The sequence below is a fragment of the Thamnophis sirtalis genome, unplaced genomic scaffold, assembly GCF_051295495.1.
Source record: "Thamnophis sirtalis isolate CommonGarterSnake01/CBP01778 unplaced genomic scaffold, rThaSir2_p1.2 scaffold_4, whole genome shotgun sequence".
Taxonomy (NCBI): Eukaryota; Metazoa; Chordata; class Lepidosauria; order Squamata; family Natricidae; genus Thamnophis; species Thamnophis sirtalis.
Window position 1 is genome coordinate 32,021,366 of NW_028261384.1, and position 15,446 is coordinate 32,036,811.

The window sequence follows — 15,446 nt, forward strand, 5'->3', positions numbered from 1 at the left end:
TTTCATCTGTTTTTTTCTCGCTAAATTTAACAACAAATAACATAAAAGTAACTAACCTTTAGAAATTGGATGATGAATCGACAAGCCACATCGACATGCCAATTACCTCCCTACGACTGATCAGATCCCATAGATTAGGCCTCCTCCGAATTCCATCCGCCAGCCAATGCCAGCTGGCAAATCCCCGGAGGAGGGCCTTCTCTGTGGCTGCTCCGGCCCTCTGGAACGATCTCCCCGTGGAGATCCGGACCCTCACCACTCTCCAGGCTTTCCGCAAAGCCACGAAGACCTGGTTGTTCCGGCAGGCCTGGGGCTGATGAATTTCCAGCCCCACTTGAATCGTTATGACTGTTGTTGTCTTTACTCCGCCTGTCTTGTGTCCTATTTGTATCCCCCCCCCTCCTTTGGTTGTTAGCCGCCCCAAGTTCCTTGGGAGTGGGGCGGCATACAAATTAAATAAACATAAACATAAACATAAACATGTGGTATTTACCATCTCCCATCATTCTTAGTTGGCATCAGTAGAAATTGGCAACAGAATATCCCATGTGGGCTTTTGCCATACAAGGAAGTAGAAGAAATATGTAGAACTATAATTATTTTGAAGTTTGGGCAAGGGAATTGAAGGCTAACACCCTCAAATGTTGCTCATATCAGGAACAGAGATAAATAATATCCTGCCAATTATCACCTTAATGATTTTTGCAATTTTGATATTTGTTTTATGACTACATATTTAATTATATCTCACAATGGAATAGTCTTGCTATTTTATTACCATAACTTATTTAAGCTTATTTCCCAAGCTATCAATACAACAGTGTAATGTTCAATTAATTTCAGATTATGCCTAATTAGTTACTGACATGACTTATAAATGATGCATTAATGCAAGAGAATGCTTGGGGCGAATGTAAAAGCAACATTTAAATTAAAAGATAGGAAAGAATTACTATAATTATAAAATGTGTCCAAGTGATAAAGTGTAGAATTATAAATGTTAATGAATTAAAAACAAAGCAAGAAATGTAAATTTAACATGATAAACATGTGCTTATCTATCATTAGATTTCTTCAGGTCTGCTTTTACATTTTCAGTTTAATTGATGACCTCTTAAAAATCCACTAGACTTGCATGAATTAGAATTCAGATGACAGCAGTAGTTGCATTTAATTTGTAAACTAAAGTTAGTCCTTGACCTATGACTGTAATGGAATCTGCTCATGTTGTGATAGTCACAAAATGGGTCATCATGTGACCAGCCTGATTTAATGGCCTTTTTGTGGCAGTTGTTAAATGAATCACTATGGTCATTAAATGAATGCAGTGGTCTTTAAACAAATCTTTTGTTTGCTATGGGGCATTTTAGCCAAAACCCAGAAATAAACTCAGGTCTTTGGCAAAATGTTGTAAATTGCGGTCATGCTATTGTCACAAATGTGGGCTGGTTGCTGAGCACCAAATGTGGTCACATGACCAGGGAAGGCTTTGGTAGCCTGAATTGTAAATACCTTTTCATGGTATTTACAATTGGGGTATTGATTCTATTGTTACTTTGAACAGTTGCTAAGTACCTTGTTGTAAGTTGTAAGAGTACCTGTATTTGTTTCATAATTTGACAGTCCTTTATGTCCAGTTCAATTTTCTGAAAGTTGAGAGCAATATTTCTGTTGGGCTCAAAATGAAGAATATTAAATTTGTGGTTTCTAAAATGAATGGTGCTATAGTATTCTCTTAAATATTTTTATTATTAGATCAGTACTTTCTTCCTTCTTCTCACCTTCCTTTCTCTTTTTTGTCATCTAAATATTGCATACACAGAGCTCTCTCTTTTTATTCCAACAATCCTGCAAAGTAGGGCTGAGTAGAATGAGCCAAAATAAATGAATGTATTTCCACAATTAGGGCCTTCAACCTGGTCTTCTCTGAATAGTAATAACTTCTTAACAAATATTTTGACTGATTTTACTAACCTGTTAATATATAGTCACAACAGTTCACTTTACTGGGCTATTGACTTTAATAGAGAATATGAAGTGAAGGAAAAATAATGTATTGACATAGAATGTGTCAATACACATCCTATGTCAATACATAGGATTAAAAAAAAGGAGCAAAGAAGTTTAAATGAACATTTTGCTCTGTGATTTTCATGTTTCAATACTCTGGGAAAAATTAAAAATAAAAAGGATCTGTAAACCCAAAGTAAAAGGCATTTTACTTGAGCCTATTTAACAGGAAAATTTTGTGCGTTATTATAGACAATTCATTATGACTTATCACGCTGCGTTCCTTCACTTGGAGGATGCCCAAACACAACTAAACTAACATAGGGATTGAGTTACTTCTTATTTGAAGGGAGGGTGGTCTCACAGGGGAAGAACGGTGTTCTTTGACAAGCTGAAGAGGTTATTTTGTAGTTTACCTGTGTTGTACTTAACCTTTGTAACATTAGGTGCTTAGTTCAATCAAATGTTTTTTGACAAAAATGAAGATTGAAAATTGTGGTATGCCCTTTTGGAAGAAAAAATGAGGTTTCCTATTATCATATATATTTTTTTTAAAAAAAATCAGGCTGTAGATTTCAGGGCATAAAAGCATGTTATAAATTATTGCAAAATTGAACTTTAATTTTTTTTCTAGATTATGTGATTGTCAGGCCTGCAGCCGGTTCCTTTTAGGATCTTTGGCCTGCCACACCCTCTATTATTTTACTATGTTTTTTTCAATAGTAAGGCATTGGGAGGGGGAATAATAAGGAGTAAAATGTGTTGTTGTCAAAATAAAAAAAAATCCTTTCTAGAAGCCCAAGGTCATCCTTTGTCTCTACACCTCTGCACCTGACAGGAACTGGATGGGTGGAATTGCCAGCGTGGCAGTGGAAGATTGGACCATGTGATGGACTTGTGGGGTGGGGGCAAGATCATGAACTTTCAACTGGGTGGGAAACCCAGGAAGTTTTCAGATTCGGTGATATTTGATGATATTTGGAACACTGAAATTGGCATTTAATTAAATAAGATGAAAGATCGAAATAACCTCTTTTTAAGCATATTTAAAGTAATGCCATGTGCCTTAGAAATAGGTATAATTATCATTACGACACGTAAAAACAAAACTGGAATCTAATGTAATCCTAAAGTTACACTTTTTGGTTCTATAGTTCACTTTACTTCTTGCAAAAAATTGATTTGTTTATTTACTGGTCTTATATATGAGTCTGCACTTACAAAATGAAACTTGGGTCTATATCCAAGAATATAATTATGAATGAGACAGAAATGAAAGATCCATATTCCAAGTCTTGTTAAGCTCTTAATATGCTTGAAGTTTATAAATAGTTGGTAGGTAACTAACTTAATGGCAGACTGCAACAATTTGGCAAGGAAGATATGTCTGATGGTGTATTCTAACCAGTCTGTGACCCCCAAAAATGTTGCTGATTGGTCAGGCCCTATCAGCTATGGAGTAGTCACCTCAGAATTAGATGCCAGAGTTGTCAAAGAATAGCAACAAAGAAATGGAGAACGCAATACAAACTAACCCAGCCTCCCTCTTTGCCTATTTCCCTCAGATGTGATGAGGGTCTGCAGCGAAGTAAGAGTACATTTGTAATATGAAAAGAGCTCCTGCACCTAAGAGCAATATGGTAGTACAGAGAGTCAATGTATTGGGCTACTCTTTATAATAATGACCTGTCCATTTTCAAAATTACTCTTATGTATTCTAAATTTCAGTCTTCCAATCTTTTTTACCATTGTAAGAAATTATCCACTTAGAGCTCTGCAATTTAATGTAACATATTTGATAAATTTGTTCTTTCCCTTCTTTATAATGCAGGTAGCCCACTTTGGAAAGCTTCATGTGAACAAATAATTAGAATTCTAATTCTTTAGGAAAGGCAGACATTGGCAAATCTTTGAATCGCAGCATGTCTGCATACCTGCATTATGAATGTTGCTCTGAATTGTCTGAATTTCCTGATGCACCATTCTCTTTCTTTCAGGGACTTAATACTTTTTCAATAAAAAATAAATTCAATTTGTGGCTCTATTTCAAGTCAGTTGGTTTGATGGTAGGAGTAGAGCTATACCAGTTTTGGATTTAGAGAGCTGTATGGCTGGCTTTCTTTTCATGTGGTTGCATGAGACATTCTTAGAAACCCCAAACATTTTTGAAGATCCTCTACTGGAGACATTCACAATTCATCCCTCCCTTTTTACCATTAATCCTTCATGTTTTAACAAGCACTAAAGTTAAGGCAGCCTACACTCTTTCCTGTCAAATTGCCCTGCTTTCCCATATTATTTTTCTTGAATAAAGCAATCTGCTCCCTCCAGTCCATATCCTTGTAAATCAAAGGAATAGATGTCAACACATGCCATATGAAAGTCTAAACTTCCTTTTTTTAATTAAATGGGATTTTTACATTTGGTTTGAAGTGTTTGCTTTTCTTTTATTTCCCATTTTTTTGCATATGCACACACAAATACAAAAAAAATATTCAAAATCTATGAATTGTTTTTATTGGGGAAAATCTCACTTTTCCCTCTGAAACCACAAGTAATTTCCAGCTACAAAATCCACAATATCCTTCCCTAACTATTTAAAAGTTGATGCTTTTTTCTCAAGTAAATGCTGTATTTCTTTTTGTCAATACTTTTGGTATTTCCCTAATGGATAGTAAACTTTTTTTTAAAAAGAAACTTCAATCAATTCTGTTATGTAATGATGCTATTTAGAATTGAATGAAATTGTCTTCTTTGTGATGATTATAGAAAGATTGACTTTTCAGTACAATTTATTTCATAGGATATTTTACTATATACTTTGAAATGTACAAATCTAGCTGTAATCCTATCTTTTCATATAGCTGACAAGATGTTTGAGGGAAAGTAATGATCTCATATGAATTTATGGATCTATAAATATAAGCTAAAAATCAAAATATATCGTGACCTGAAGAATCTGAGCTATAATTGTCATTTCTAAAGTTCTGTGATATACTGATATTCTAATACATAATGTTTGTAAAATCCTGTAGTATTCTAATACATAATGTTTTCTATTTGAATTAGAAATGAGGAGCGTTCTTCAAATTGATCCAACATTTGTTTGTAATGTAACTAATATGGAGGCGAATGTTGCTACCAGTGGAACACTTTTTCTATAGAGCATCATTCCACTTTGAAATGCTAGGCAGACTTCTAGGGAGATCTATTCATTGTGGGGTCCTTGGTGTTCTCTGAGCTTGCTTGTTTTTTTACAGACATTTCATTACCCTAAGTAACATCATTAGTGCTAGTAAGGAGTGCTGTTTGCTGTCAGGTTATATTCAGCTCAACCAAAGAATCCCTAAGACCGCTCCAGCCACATAGACAGACAAGACACCAGAATATATACTGACAGCAAACAGCACTCCTTACAAGCACTGATAATGTTGTTAGGGTAATGAAACATCTGCAAGAAAACAAGCAAATACAGCGAGTACCCTTATTTTAATTCTAAGTTACAAATAGTCTCCTTTATTAGTTTATTCAGTGTGTTCAATGCATATATTTACAGTAGATACAAGTTATGTGCAGCAATTATTCTATCAGCTTTTATTAGTGGTATCTTAATTTCCATTGTTATAAATTAATATCAGTGGTAAATATAACTTGAATGATAACTTATTTCTTAACTTACTAGATTTGAGAAATGTGCTTCATTTAGATATGTTTCAGTTGTCCAGCTTTTTTCCTCCCTTCCACCTACTCAGAAAATCATGTCTGACAAATGATTTTGAAGGTTGTTTGTGGACCTACTTTGGGCCTTATAAGAAAGAAAAGAAAAAAAATACTTAGTCTTTTTAAGAGAGTTCTAGATCCCTTCATTAGAATGAAAGGAGGGAAAGAACAAACTAGATGGAGTTGAGGGGAAGAAAAGAACTAACTGGAAGAGGAGATGCTATGTTCAGGGATTAGAAAAAGATTTGCAATTCTTCAGGCAAGCATTCAGGTTGAACCTTCAGTGTCAGAAGTTTTTTGTACTTCCCATCCATTTGTTTGCTTTCAGCCATATATTCTCTTCTGAGAGGATGTTACAAACACCCAATTCCAATTCACAAGTCAATATTTGGAAATGAGAAATCTTGGGAGATAAATATATTCTCTCTGTACCTCTTTCTATTTCCACAATTCTCAAATGAAATAGTATTTCATCACACAATAAATAACCCAGGAAACAACATCAATATTGTTGAAGAACTTCAGCAAACACAAACCCAAGTCTTGTTTATATTAGTATAATTTTTATTTAGCACTCTTCTTTTTGGCGGAGAGCCGTCCCTACAAATGAAAACACTGATATAAGCTTCCACTTCACACTCAACATGTGTTTGTCAGATGTGGGCACTGAGACCAGCTTCCTATCCAACATAATGCAAATGGCTATCTGTTATGAGTGTGTTCATCTGTGGTTAAAGAGATGAGCCATTACTAATCCAAATCTGCTTTGCATTAGTTAACCAAAATAAAAACAGGACAGCACAGCCTCAGCTTGTACAAACTGAGCGTCTTCAGATCTGTTCCTACTAACTCAGTGATATATAGCAGTGTAAAAAAAGCAGAGAGCAGCATTCATTCTAGACCAATCCCATGTGGTCTAGTATGTTAGTCCAGTGGGAAGCTTATGAATTACTGTTTAAAAGTATATAATTCTATTATTTTTCAAAAGTTCATATTGCAATCAGTTCATGTTAGCCAATTCCATGGGCTAGTTGTGCTAGATCAACAGATAATTACCTGGTACTTGTTCCTTTTCAAATCATGATTTTATTCAGGGTTTCGTATATTCCATTCTACATTTAGTGCATCAGATAAATGCTGAACAGCTTTGTACACCAGAAAATGGTGTATGTTATATGGTCTTGTATCATTTAACACAGAGGTGGGGAAAACCAGTCCTGTGAAGTCACCTTCCCCTGAACTGTTACCAACACAAATCTCAGATGGTTTAGATTTGTTGAAAAATTCTTGCTACTTTCTTCAGTGTAGTTTATATGTCTATGTCTCTGTGTGTGTGTGTGTGTGTGTGTGTATGTGTGTGTTTGTGTGAAGGAAAAGGAAATAAAATATATCCTGTACTGCAGATATTACATTTGAAATTATCTGTCTACTGTCACTTCATGCAAGATTAGTGATTAAAAATACGATCTGATTACACTACCTCCTAACTTCAGTGTAAAAAGATATATTTCATATCTGGTTTTTGGTTTTCGATTTGCTATAATTTGCAAACATGGGATGGCAGATTACACTGCTACTGAAGTTTAAAGACTCTCTGCTGAGTATTTCTACAACCCATTGTATGACAAAAAATACCCATTGAAAATAATGTTAACTATTGCTTTTTTGACACATTATTTGGCATTTGAGTACATGATAAAATACTAAATAGTTATTTAATACATGAAACGTGTAATGGTATATGAGGGTATTGGGTATTTTCCGATTGTTTTAGTGCATGGGACTGGCCCACATGAAGTAAAACTTCTGTCTAAGATACTTTTACCATGGATAGCTTTGAGGTTTTACCTATATCAGCTGTCATTTAAATTCTTGTCAACTCAACAGGCACTTCATCTATTGATATTTGCAAAATTCAATGATGGTTTGACTAAGCCATTGAAGATCTAGCACCCTAAATAGATCTTTTTCATAACTTAATTTTACATCTGTAATATTCAGTAGAAGTAGTTCTTTTCTCCCTCCCATTTATATTCACTAACAATTTGCTATTTATTATCTTTTGACACAAATGTATATATGTCTGGTGCAACAAACAGCTAAATTATCACAGATATTAACAAAGAAGAAGACAAGCTGGGAACTAAATAGCCCTTTTTGGATGTGGGTACATGTGCCATTAAGTCAATAATTTAAAAAGGAGGGAGCATACCATTCCATTATTAAATTTTTGAAACTTTTCAATGAATGAAGCATCAAATAAATGTTTGTCCCAGATATTAAATCTGAATCATTTTCATAACTAAAACAAAATAAAGAGATGTAAAATTAATTTTTTCCCATATTTTCTACACTTTTTCATTTGTTCTAGTCCTCTGTGATGTCCGTCTGTTTTGCCCGCTTTCATCCAAACCTAGTTGTTGGAGGAACCTATTCTGGCCAAATTGTGCTGTGGGACAACCGTAGCCACAGGAGGACACCAGTTCAGCGTACACCTCTTTCTGCAGCTGCGCACACGGTAAAAAATAATCTAGTGATTTATGGAATTAGCAGGATGTAGCATGTAAAGCTGTTACTTGTTAAAAATAAAAATATTCAATTGTCAAAGAAAGGTGGGATTGTAGGGTTGCAAGTGACTGGGACAGGGATTATTCCCTTTGTTTTAACGAAGTCTTAAACTGCTTTGCTATACTTTTGGTCCATTCTCTTCTCCCTCTTCTTTTAAAGTGGGGTGGGCGATAATGAGTGAGAAAGATTATGGAATGATAGCCTGATAATCCTAAAATCTTGTTTGGTTCAAATCATGATAAATCCACCATTCCAAAATTTGCCAAATTACCTTGTACACATTCCAGGGAAAATCAGGAAGAAACGCATGATATGTAAGTATTCTTAGAATGGATGCTCACATTTCAGCTATTTTTTGTTACAAAAAGACTGAACAGTAAAATATGTTAATATACTAAAATATAATATGGTTAATCCTCAACATACAACAGTTCTTTTAGTGACTGTTTGAAATTATGATGGCACTGAAAAAAAAATGACACTGAAAAAAATGACATGGCCATTTTTCACCCTTATAACTGTTGCAGCATTCTCATAGTCATGTGATTCGGACGCCTGACAACTGTTCATATTTATGACGGTTGCAGTATTCCAGGATCATGTGATGATCTTTAGAAACTTTCTGCTGCAAAGTCAATGAGGCAGCCAGGTTTACTTAACAACCATATTACTAATTTAACAACTGTGGTGATTCAATTAACAAATATGTCAAGAAAAGTCTTAAAATGGGACAAAACTTACTTAACAAATTTCATACTTGGTAACATAAATTCTGAGCTCAGTTGTGGTCATAAGTTGAGGACTACCTGTATACACCTTGATAATGAAGATATACCTTTTCAGAATGTAAGAAATATTTAAAACAAAGTTTATTCAAAATGTATATTCTGTTAGGGTTCCAAATATCATACAAAAATAAATCAGAGTCCAAGGCAAAGTATTTCTCAAAGTTCCAATTTATTAAGAGAGCCATGTTGATCTGGGAAAACCTGAATCTGAAAGCTTCCCGGTTTTCCCGACCCAGTTGAAAGTTCAAGATCTTGCCCCCATACCCACAAGGTCTTCATATGTCCAATCTTCCACTGCCATGCTGGCAGTTCAACCCATCCAGTTCTGGTCAGGACAAAGGATGACCTCAGCTTTCTGGAAATAATTTTGTTATGGCTACCTATTATCTAACTCCGTACAATCCCCCTTCCCATTTTCCCATAATAGAAAATGCATAGTAGAATCATAGAAAGTGTGGCAGGCCAAAGATCCAATAAAAAGATGGCTGCAGGTCTGATATATTGATTTAATGGAACTTCAATTTGTTATATTGTAGATCATTGTTGTCTGCATAATATAACTCAACACAAAATGTCATATTTGAGAATAATCATTCTTGTCCTTCCCTGAGGTGCTTTGGAGAATAAGTTGACCCCTCTCTTCTCTTCTCTTTTAGTTCTGGAAGACACCTAACATGTCACCCATAAACTTTCTCTTCTATAGGATAGACGTTCCGTTAACCATTATCATATGGTTTAGCCTCCAGACACTTTCTCATCTTTGTTGCTCTTCTCTGCTTTCTTGTAGTCTCTCAGCATCTTTGGTGTATCATGTGCAGTGTAGATTAATATTATTACTTCTTGTGATCTTGATGCTATCACTCTATTAGGAATAGCACTTAGACTTAAATATCGTTTCATAGTGCTTTACAGCCTTCTCTAAGCAGTTTATAAAGTCAGCATATTTCCCCCTCAGTCTGGCCTTCATTTTACTTACCTTGGAAGGATAGAAGGCTGAGTTAGCTTAGAGTCAATCAGGATCAAACCACTGGTATTCAGCAGAATTAACCTGCAATACTTCTTTCCAACCACTGTGCCACCATGGTTCTGGATGCATCCTAGGCCTGCATTGGTTTTTTGGGTATCTGCAGCAATTGCTGGCTTAATTTTAAGTGATGGTCCACTAGGACATCTAGATTTCTTTCAGTTTCTACTGTTGAAACAGGTATTGCTTATTCCAGTGTTTCGCAGTCTTCGGACTAGGAACTTGAAGATGTGTGAACTTCAGTTCCACAATCAGTATACTACAAGACCATCAAAGCATAATAACAATTCTCTAGACATGTTATATTTTTACCTTGAGAATGAAACCATATGTACAAGCTTACTGTAGTACTAAATAAGAATTTCTCTCTGATGCAAACTGGAACATACATAATTTGTTACCACCAGCTACTGGTTTCTAAATTTCCTGAGTATATTCCTGTATATTGATGCCAAGGTTCACAAGAAAAGATCTGTACCACATGTTACTTCTGAATCATCTTTCACGCCCACTACAAATCTGCATTGGGAATAACAGGAAATTTTAATTATTATTATTTAAATGAAACCTCTGGCATGATGATTTCATTTCCAAAATAAATAAAAACAAGATGGCATCTTCTTCTTGGACAGGAAAGTGAGTTCTTTCAGAGATTCTCTCTGAAAAGTAGAGTTGTAGTTTTCATCCCCTCCTCTTTTTCCCTGCTTCCCACTTGGTATTAGAAACATCATTTTCAATCTGCAGTGATATTTATTGCTTATGAAATTGACAGCTGACAGCGCTTATTAAAGCCAGGCTTTCCCCAAGAATGTACTGTGAGGAAAATGGGAATCCATTTTCATGCTACTGAATGTTGCCCCACCTATATGAACTTTAGCCTCTTCCATACTTGCAGTTCCCAATTTTGAAGACTATATTACCAGCTTGCATAAGCACCATAGTGAGGAGGGCAAATGTCCAGTAAACTTCTATATGAAATGACTTAGGTTTGGGTTATTTCATACAGAGTACATGTGAAAGACCGTTTCTGTCAGACAAATGAGTAAGAGGCAAATGGAGAGATATTTAGACATATCAAAAAGTAGTTCAAAACTTAGAGTCTCGGAATCAAGAAGTTTGGTTTGAATGCATGTGTGCACATGTACCAACTGAATTATAGTTCTTATGTGATGTTTATGGTTCCAAAAGCTTATGAAGTTTATTTCTTCAGGGATAGGAGTAGGGAGAAATAAATGTAGGTATATGAAGTTCTTCTCAAATCACTATGAAAATATTACATGCAAATGTGTTCTTAAATGTTAATGTAAACCATCTGGATTTTTGGAAAGTGGGTGGCATATAAATCAATAAATTTCAGTGGTCAGTATTTGAAAAAAAATCTGGAAGAAGATTTAAAGCAGATGAGGTGTTTTGCATCTCCATAAAACTATCTATAGTATTCTTCCTCTGTGAAATTCCAGTATATATATTTGTAAAGAAACATTTTAAAGAAAGAGCAGCAACGATTGATAAATGAAAGCAAGGGTGGAGGACAGAAAACTAAGACACATTAAAAGTATGAAACATTTTTGAATGAACATGTAAAGTGAGTGAAATCTATGAATGTAAATAGGAAATTATTAATGGAAGGGCAAAAATGTATGATCCAAAGTAAGAATGGGTGCCTTTAAGATTGTTGCAGGTGCATATGAAATAGAGATTAGTGAGAATGGAATAACCAGATATGAGTTTGGGTGGGGGGGGGATATTCTCTGAATTTATATGATTCAGGAGAAAATTTTTGAGATGAATGATTGAAGACTACATAAAAAGTGGTGGGCCATTTGGAGAATCAAGAATAAATAAGTATGATAATCCTTTGAAATTTCTTTGAATATTAGTAGGGCGGAATGGTAGTATGTTGTTGGTTTGATGGTCCATCACCATTCGAGGAGACATCTTCAGTGTGCTTTGGATTGCGCTTGTCTGGGGGAGCCCTAGCCTTTAAATACCTTTCTGAGTCCTGGTCTGATTTCAGGTTATGTGATTGGCTGACTATAATTGCTGAGTCATAGTCATTGATTTTAAGTACCATCTGTGTAAATTGGTGCTGGTATTGTTGTTTGGATGTCTTCTGAGATGTCATGGTTTAGTTTCGGGTTGATTTGATCAACTGCATATGATGTAGTCTGATTTCTTGTGTTACCTCAGATCACAAAAAATTGGGCCACATCACATGCAGCTGATCAAATCTTAACCATATTCCTCGCGTTAGTTACGGTCTTGAATCCCAACTTATCCTATTCATCCCTATACACCTAGAAAATGATAAAGAGTTACTTTTATACAAGCCAGAGGTCCTTCCCTCCATCCCTCCTTTTCCTCTGTCCCTTTCCTCTTGTTTTTTCCCCACATTGAAGCTTATTAGCTTCTACTTTTTCAAATATCATCCACATGCTGACATATAGGTCCCAGAGGTGCCTTTTTTTCCCTTCAAGAAGCAACTGGACTTTCTGGTTTCTCTTTGAAGACGTTTTGCTGCTCATTCAAGTAGCTTCTTCAGGCTCTTGGAAAAGAAAAGAAAAGAAAAGCACCTTTGGGACAACCATGATCTGGATTACTGAGAATCTCCATAGACATGATAACATATACTTGTATGTACAGGTCTAACTTGTAGTCTAACTTACAACAGTTAATTTAGAGATTGCTTGAAGTTACAACAACACTGATAAGGTAACATATGACAATTTTTCACACTTATGACTATTGCAGTATCCCCGTGATCAAAATTCAGATGCTTGGCAACTGACTTATATTTATAACTCTTGCAGTGTCCAGGAATTATGTGATCACATTTTGCAGCTTTTTGACAAGCAAAGTCAATGGGGAAGCCAGATTCACTTAACAACTATGTTACTAACTTAATACTTAATTAAGTAATTAACTGAACAATGGTGGCAAGAAAGGTCGTAAATTGGGACAAAACTCATTTAATAAATGTCTCACTTAGCAACATAAATTTTGGGTTCAATTGTGGTTGTGGGTCAAGGACTACCTATATAATCTATGCTTCTATGTAATGCTGTATTTTCATAGTAATAATGATTTTATTTAGATATGACAGCATAACAGGAAGGAGCAGAGAGAAAGGAAACTTTTGAATCTTATACAGGTTCATCATATTTTGGCAAAAGGAGAAGACTGAAGTCTTGAATAACTATCCCATTTCCATTGCACATAATCTCTGAATAGTTTGTAAAACGTTTAATCTACACTTTTTTTGTGTGTATTTTGTGTGTTTTCAGCATCCAGTCTACTGTGTAAATGTCGTTGGAACACAGAATGCTCACAATCTCATTACCGTTTCTACAGATGGCAAAATGTGTTCTTGGAGTTTGGATATGCTTTCAACTCCACAGGTGGGTTTGTTTTTATTTACACAAGAAGAAAGTGATGGCTGATACCTATTAATGGAATGTCATTCGTAAAAGCTAAAGCCTCACATCCTATGCAGACTAAAACCCATGGATGTACTTTAAAGAGTTCAGCTTGCTTCCAGCAATTGCCTCCTCTTAGAGCCAAAACCCATTTCCTCTGTCTGAAATCATGTAATTAGAGTAATGCGTTAATACGCAGGTCAGTTTCAAGTGAAAATGAAGTAATCTGTTCTAAAATACAGGTAATCAGGCATGTTGTGGTATATCAAGCTTATTCATAACACCGTTTACCCAATGTAGATTTCATTGTAATGTAGCATATAGTGTAAATTTTTAATCGAATCTAGAAATAGTCATAAACAAAGAAGTCACAACAAAAACTAGACAAATGCGTTTTCATATTCTTAAATATTATTGTTAGGCAATCTTTCCCAATTTGAAAACAAACAAATATGATCCAGCATAAGGAATTTGGGAGTTGGATTCCAACCTATCTGGTGAGTATTAATTGGGGGAGTGATTTATAAGGTCACCATTTGTCACTTTAGAAAATAACAATTATTGTTAGCAGTGTTCCAATATCTCAGAGGTTGCCACGAAGAAGAAGGAGTCAAGCTATTCTCCAAGGGTTGAACAAGAAGCAGTGGGTGGAAACTAATCAAGGAGAGAAGCAACTTAGAACTAAGGAGAAATTTCCTGACAGTTAGAACAATTAATCAGTGGAACAACTTGCCTCCAGAAGTTGTGAGTGCTTTAACACTGGAAGTTTTTAAAAAGATGTTGGATAAATGTTTGTCTGAAGTGATGTAGGGTTTCCTGCCTAGGCAGGGGGTTGTACTAGAAGACCTCCAAGGTTCCTTTCAACTCTGTTATTCTATTCTATTCTATTCTATTCTATTCTATTCTATTCTATTCTATTCTTATTAACAAATGTTCTGAAAAAGAATCCACAGGTTTGTTCAAGTTATATATAGCCAACGTTGACATTTATTCTTTATGTGAAGTAACTCATATAAGGATAGGGAGAAAACAATTCCTCCTCCTTGGTAAAATAGTTTGTTATTTTAAGCAGGTTTATTCTCTCCATTCCTGATACCAGAAATGAACCTGCTACATAAATTTATTGAACTAATGAAAACAGTGAAATATAAGAGAGACAAAGGTTGATAGGAGTGTGTTTGTCTCCCATATCAAGTTACATTCATGTAGAACACGGATAGGCGCTATAATAGTCCTCGATTTACAACAGTTCATTTAGTGACCATTCTAAGTTACAACAGCACTGAAGAAAGTGACTTATGACCATTTTTCACACTTATGACCATTGCAGTATCCCCATGATCATGTGATCATAATTCAGATGCTTGGCAACTGGTTCAAATTTATGATGGTGGCAGTGTCCTAGGATCTTGTCAATCCCTTTTGCGACCACTGACAAGTAAAGTCAATGGAGAAACCAGATTCATTTAACAACCATGCTAATAATTTAACAACTGCACTGATTCACTTAACAACCGTGGCAAGAAAGGTCATAAAATGGGACAACCTTCACTTAACAAATGTTTATCTTAGCAACAGAACTTCTGGGCACAATTGTGATTATAAGTCAAGGACTGCCTGTATTTTTTTTTAAAAAAAACTGGATTACACTTAAAGACATTGGCCAATGAGCAGAGCACCAATTGATAGATGGCGAAATGGGTTGATCTCTGTCATACATACAAAAGGGGTGAGAGAGAGTGTGATGTGTTTTTATGCTGGAGTAGAAACTTTTGTTCTCTAGAACTACTAAGCTCATTTTAGGCTCCTGCTGCAATTTTGTGTGTGTTCCATCTCTGTGTATGTGAGTGTGTCTCTTCCATCTGAAAGTCATAGAAAATGTACTCAATACAATAGTGTACTTAGTACAGTATTGGGATG

The 15,446-nt window shown here is 35.3% G+C and overlaps 1 protein-coding gene across 6 annotated transcripts in view; it reads left to right on the forward strand.

Annotated features, from left to right (window-relative positions):
- DYNC1I1 (dynein cytoplasmic 1 intermediate chain 1) overlaps positions 1–15,446 on the forward strand; it is a 188,618-nt gene that overhangs the window by 123,640 nt on the left and 49,532 nt on the right. For all 6 annotated transcript variants that reach the window (XM_087712713.1, XM_087712711.1, XM_087712716.1 and 3 more), the window contains exons 11-12: positions 8,102–8,248; positions 13,395–13,508. In XM_087712713.1, coding sequence (XP_087568839.1) covers positions 8,102–8,248; positions 13,395–13,508 — 261 coding nt within the window. The remainder of the gene's footprint in view (positions 1–8,101; positions 8,249–13,394; positions 13,509–15,446) is intronic.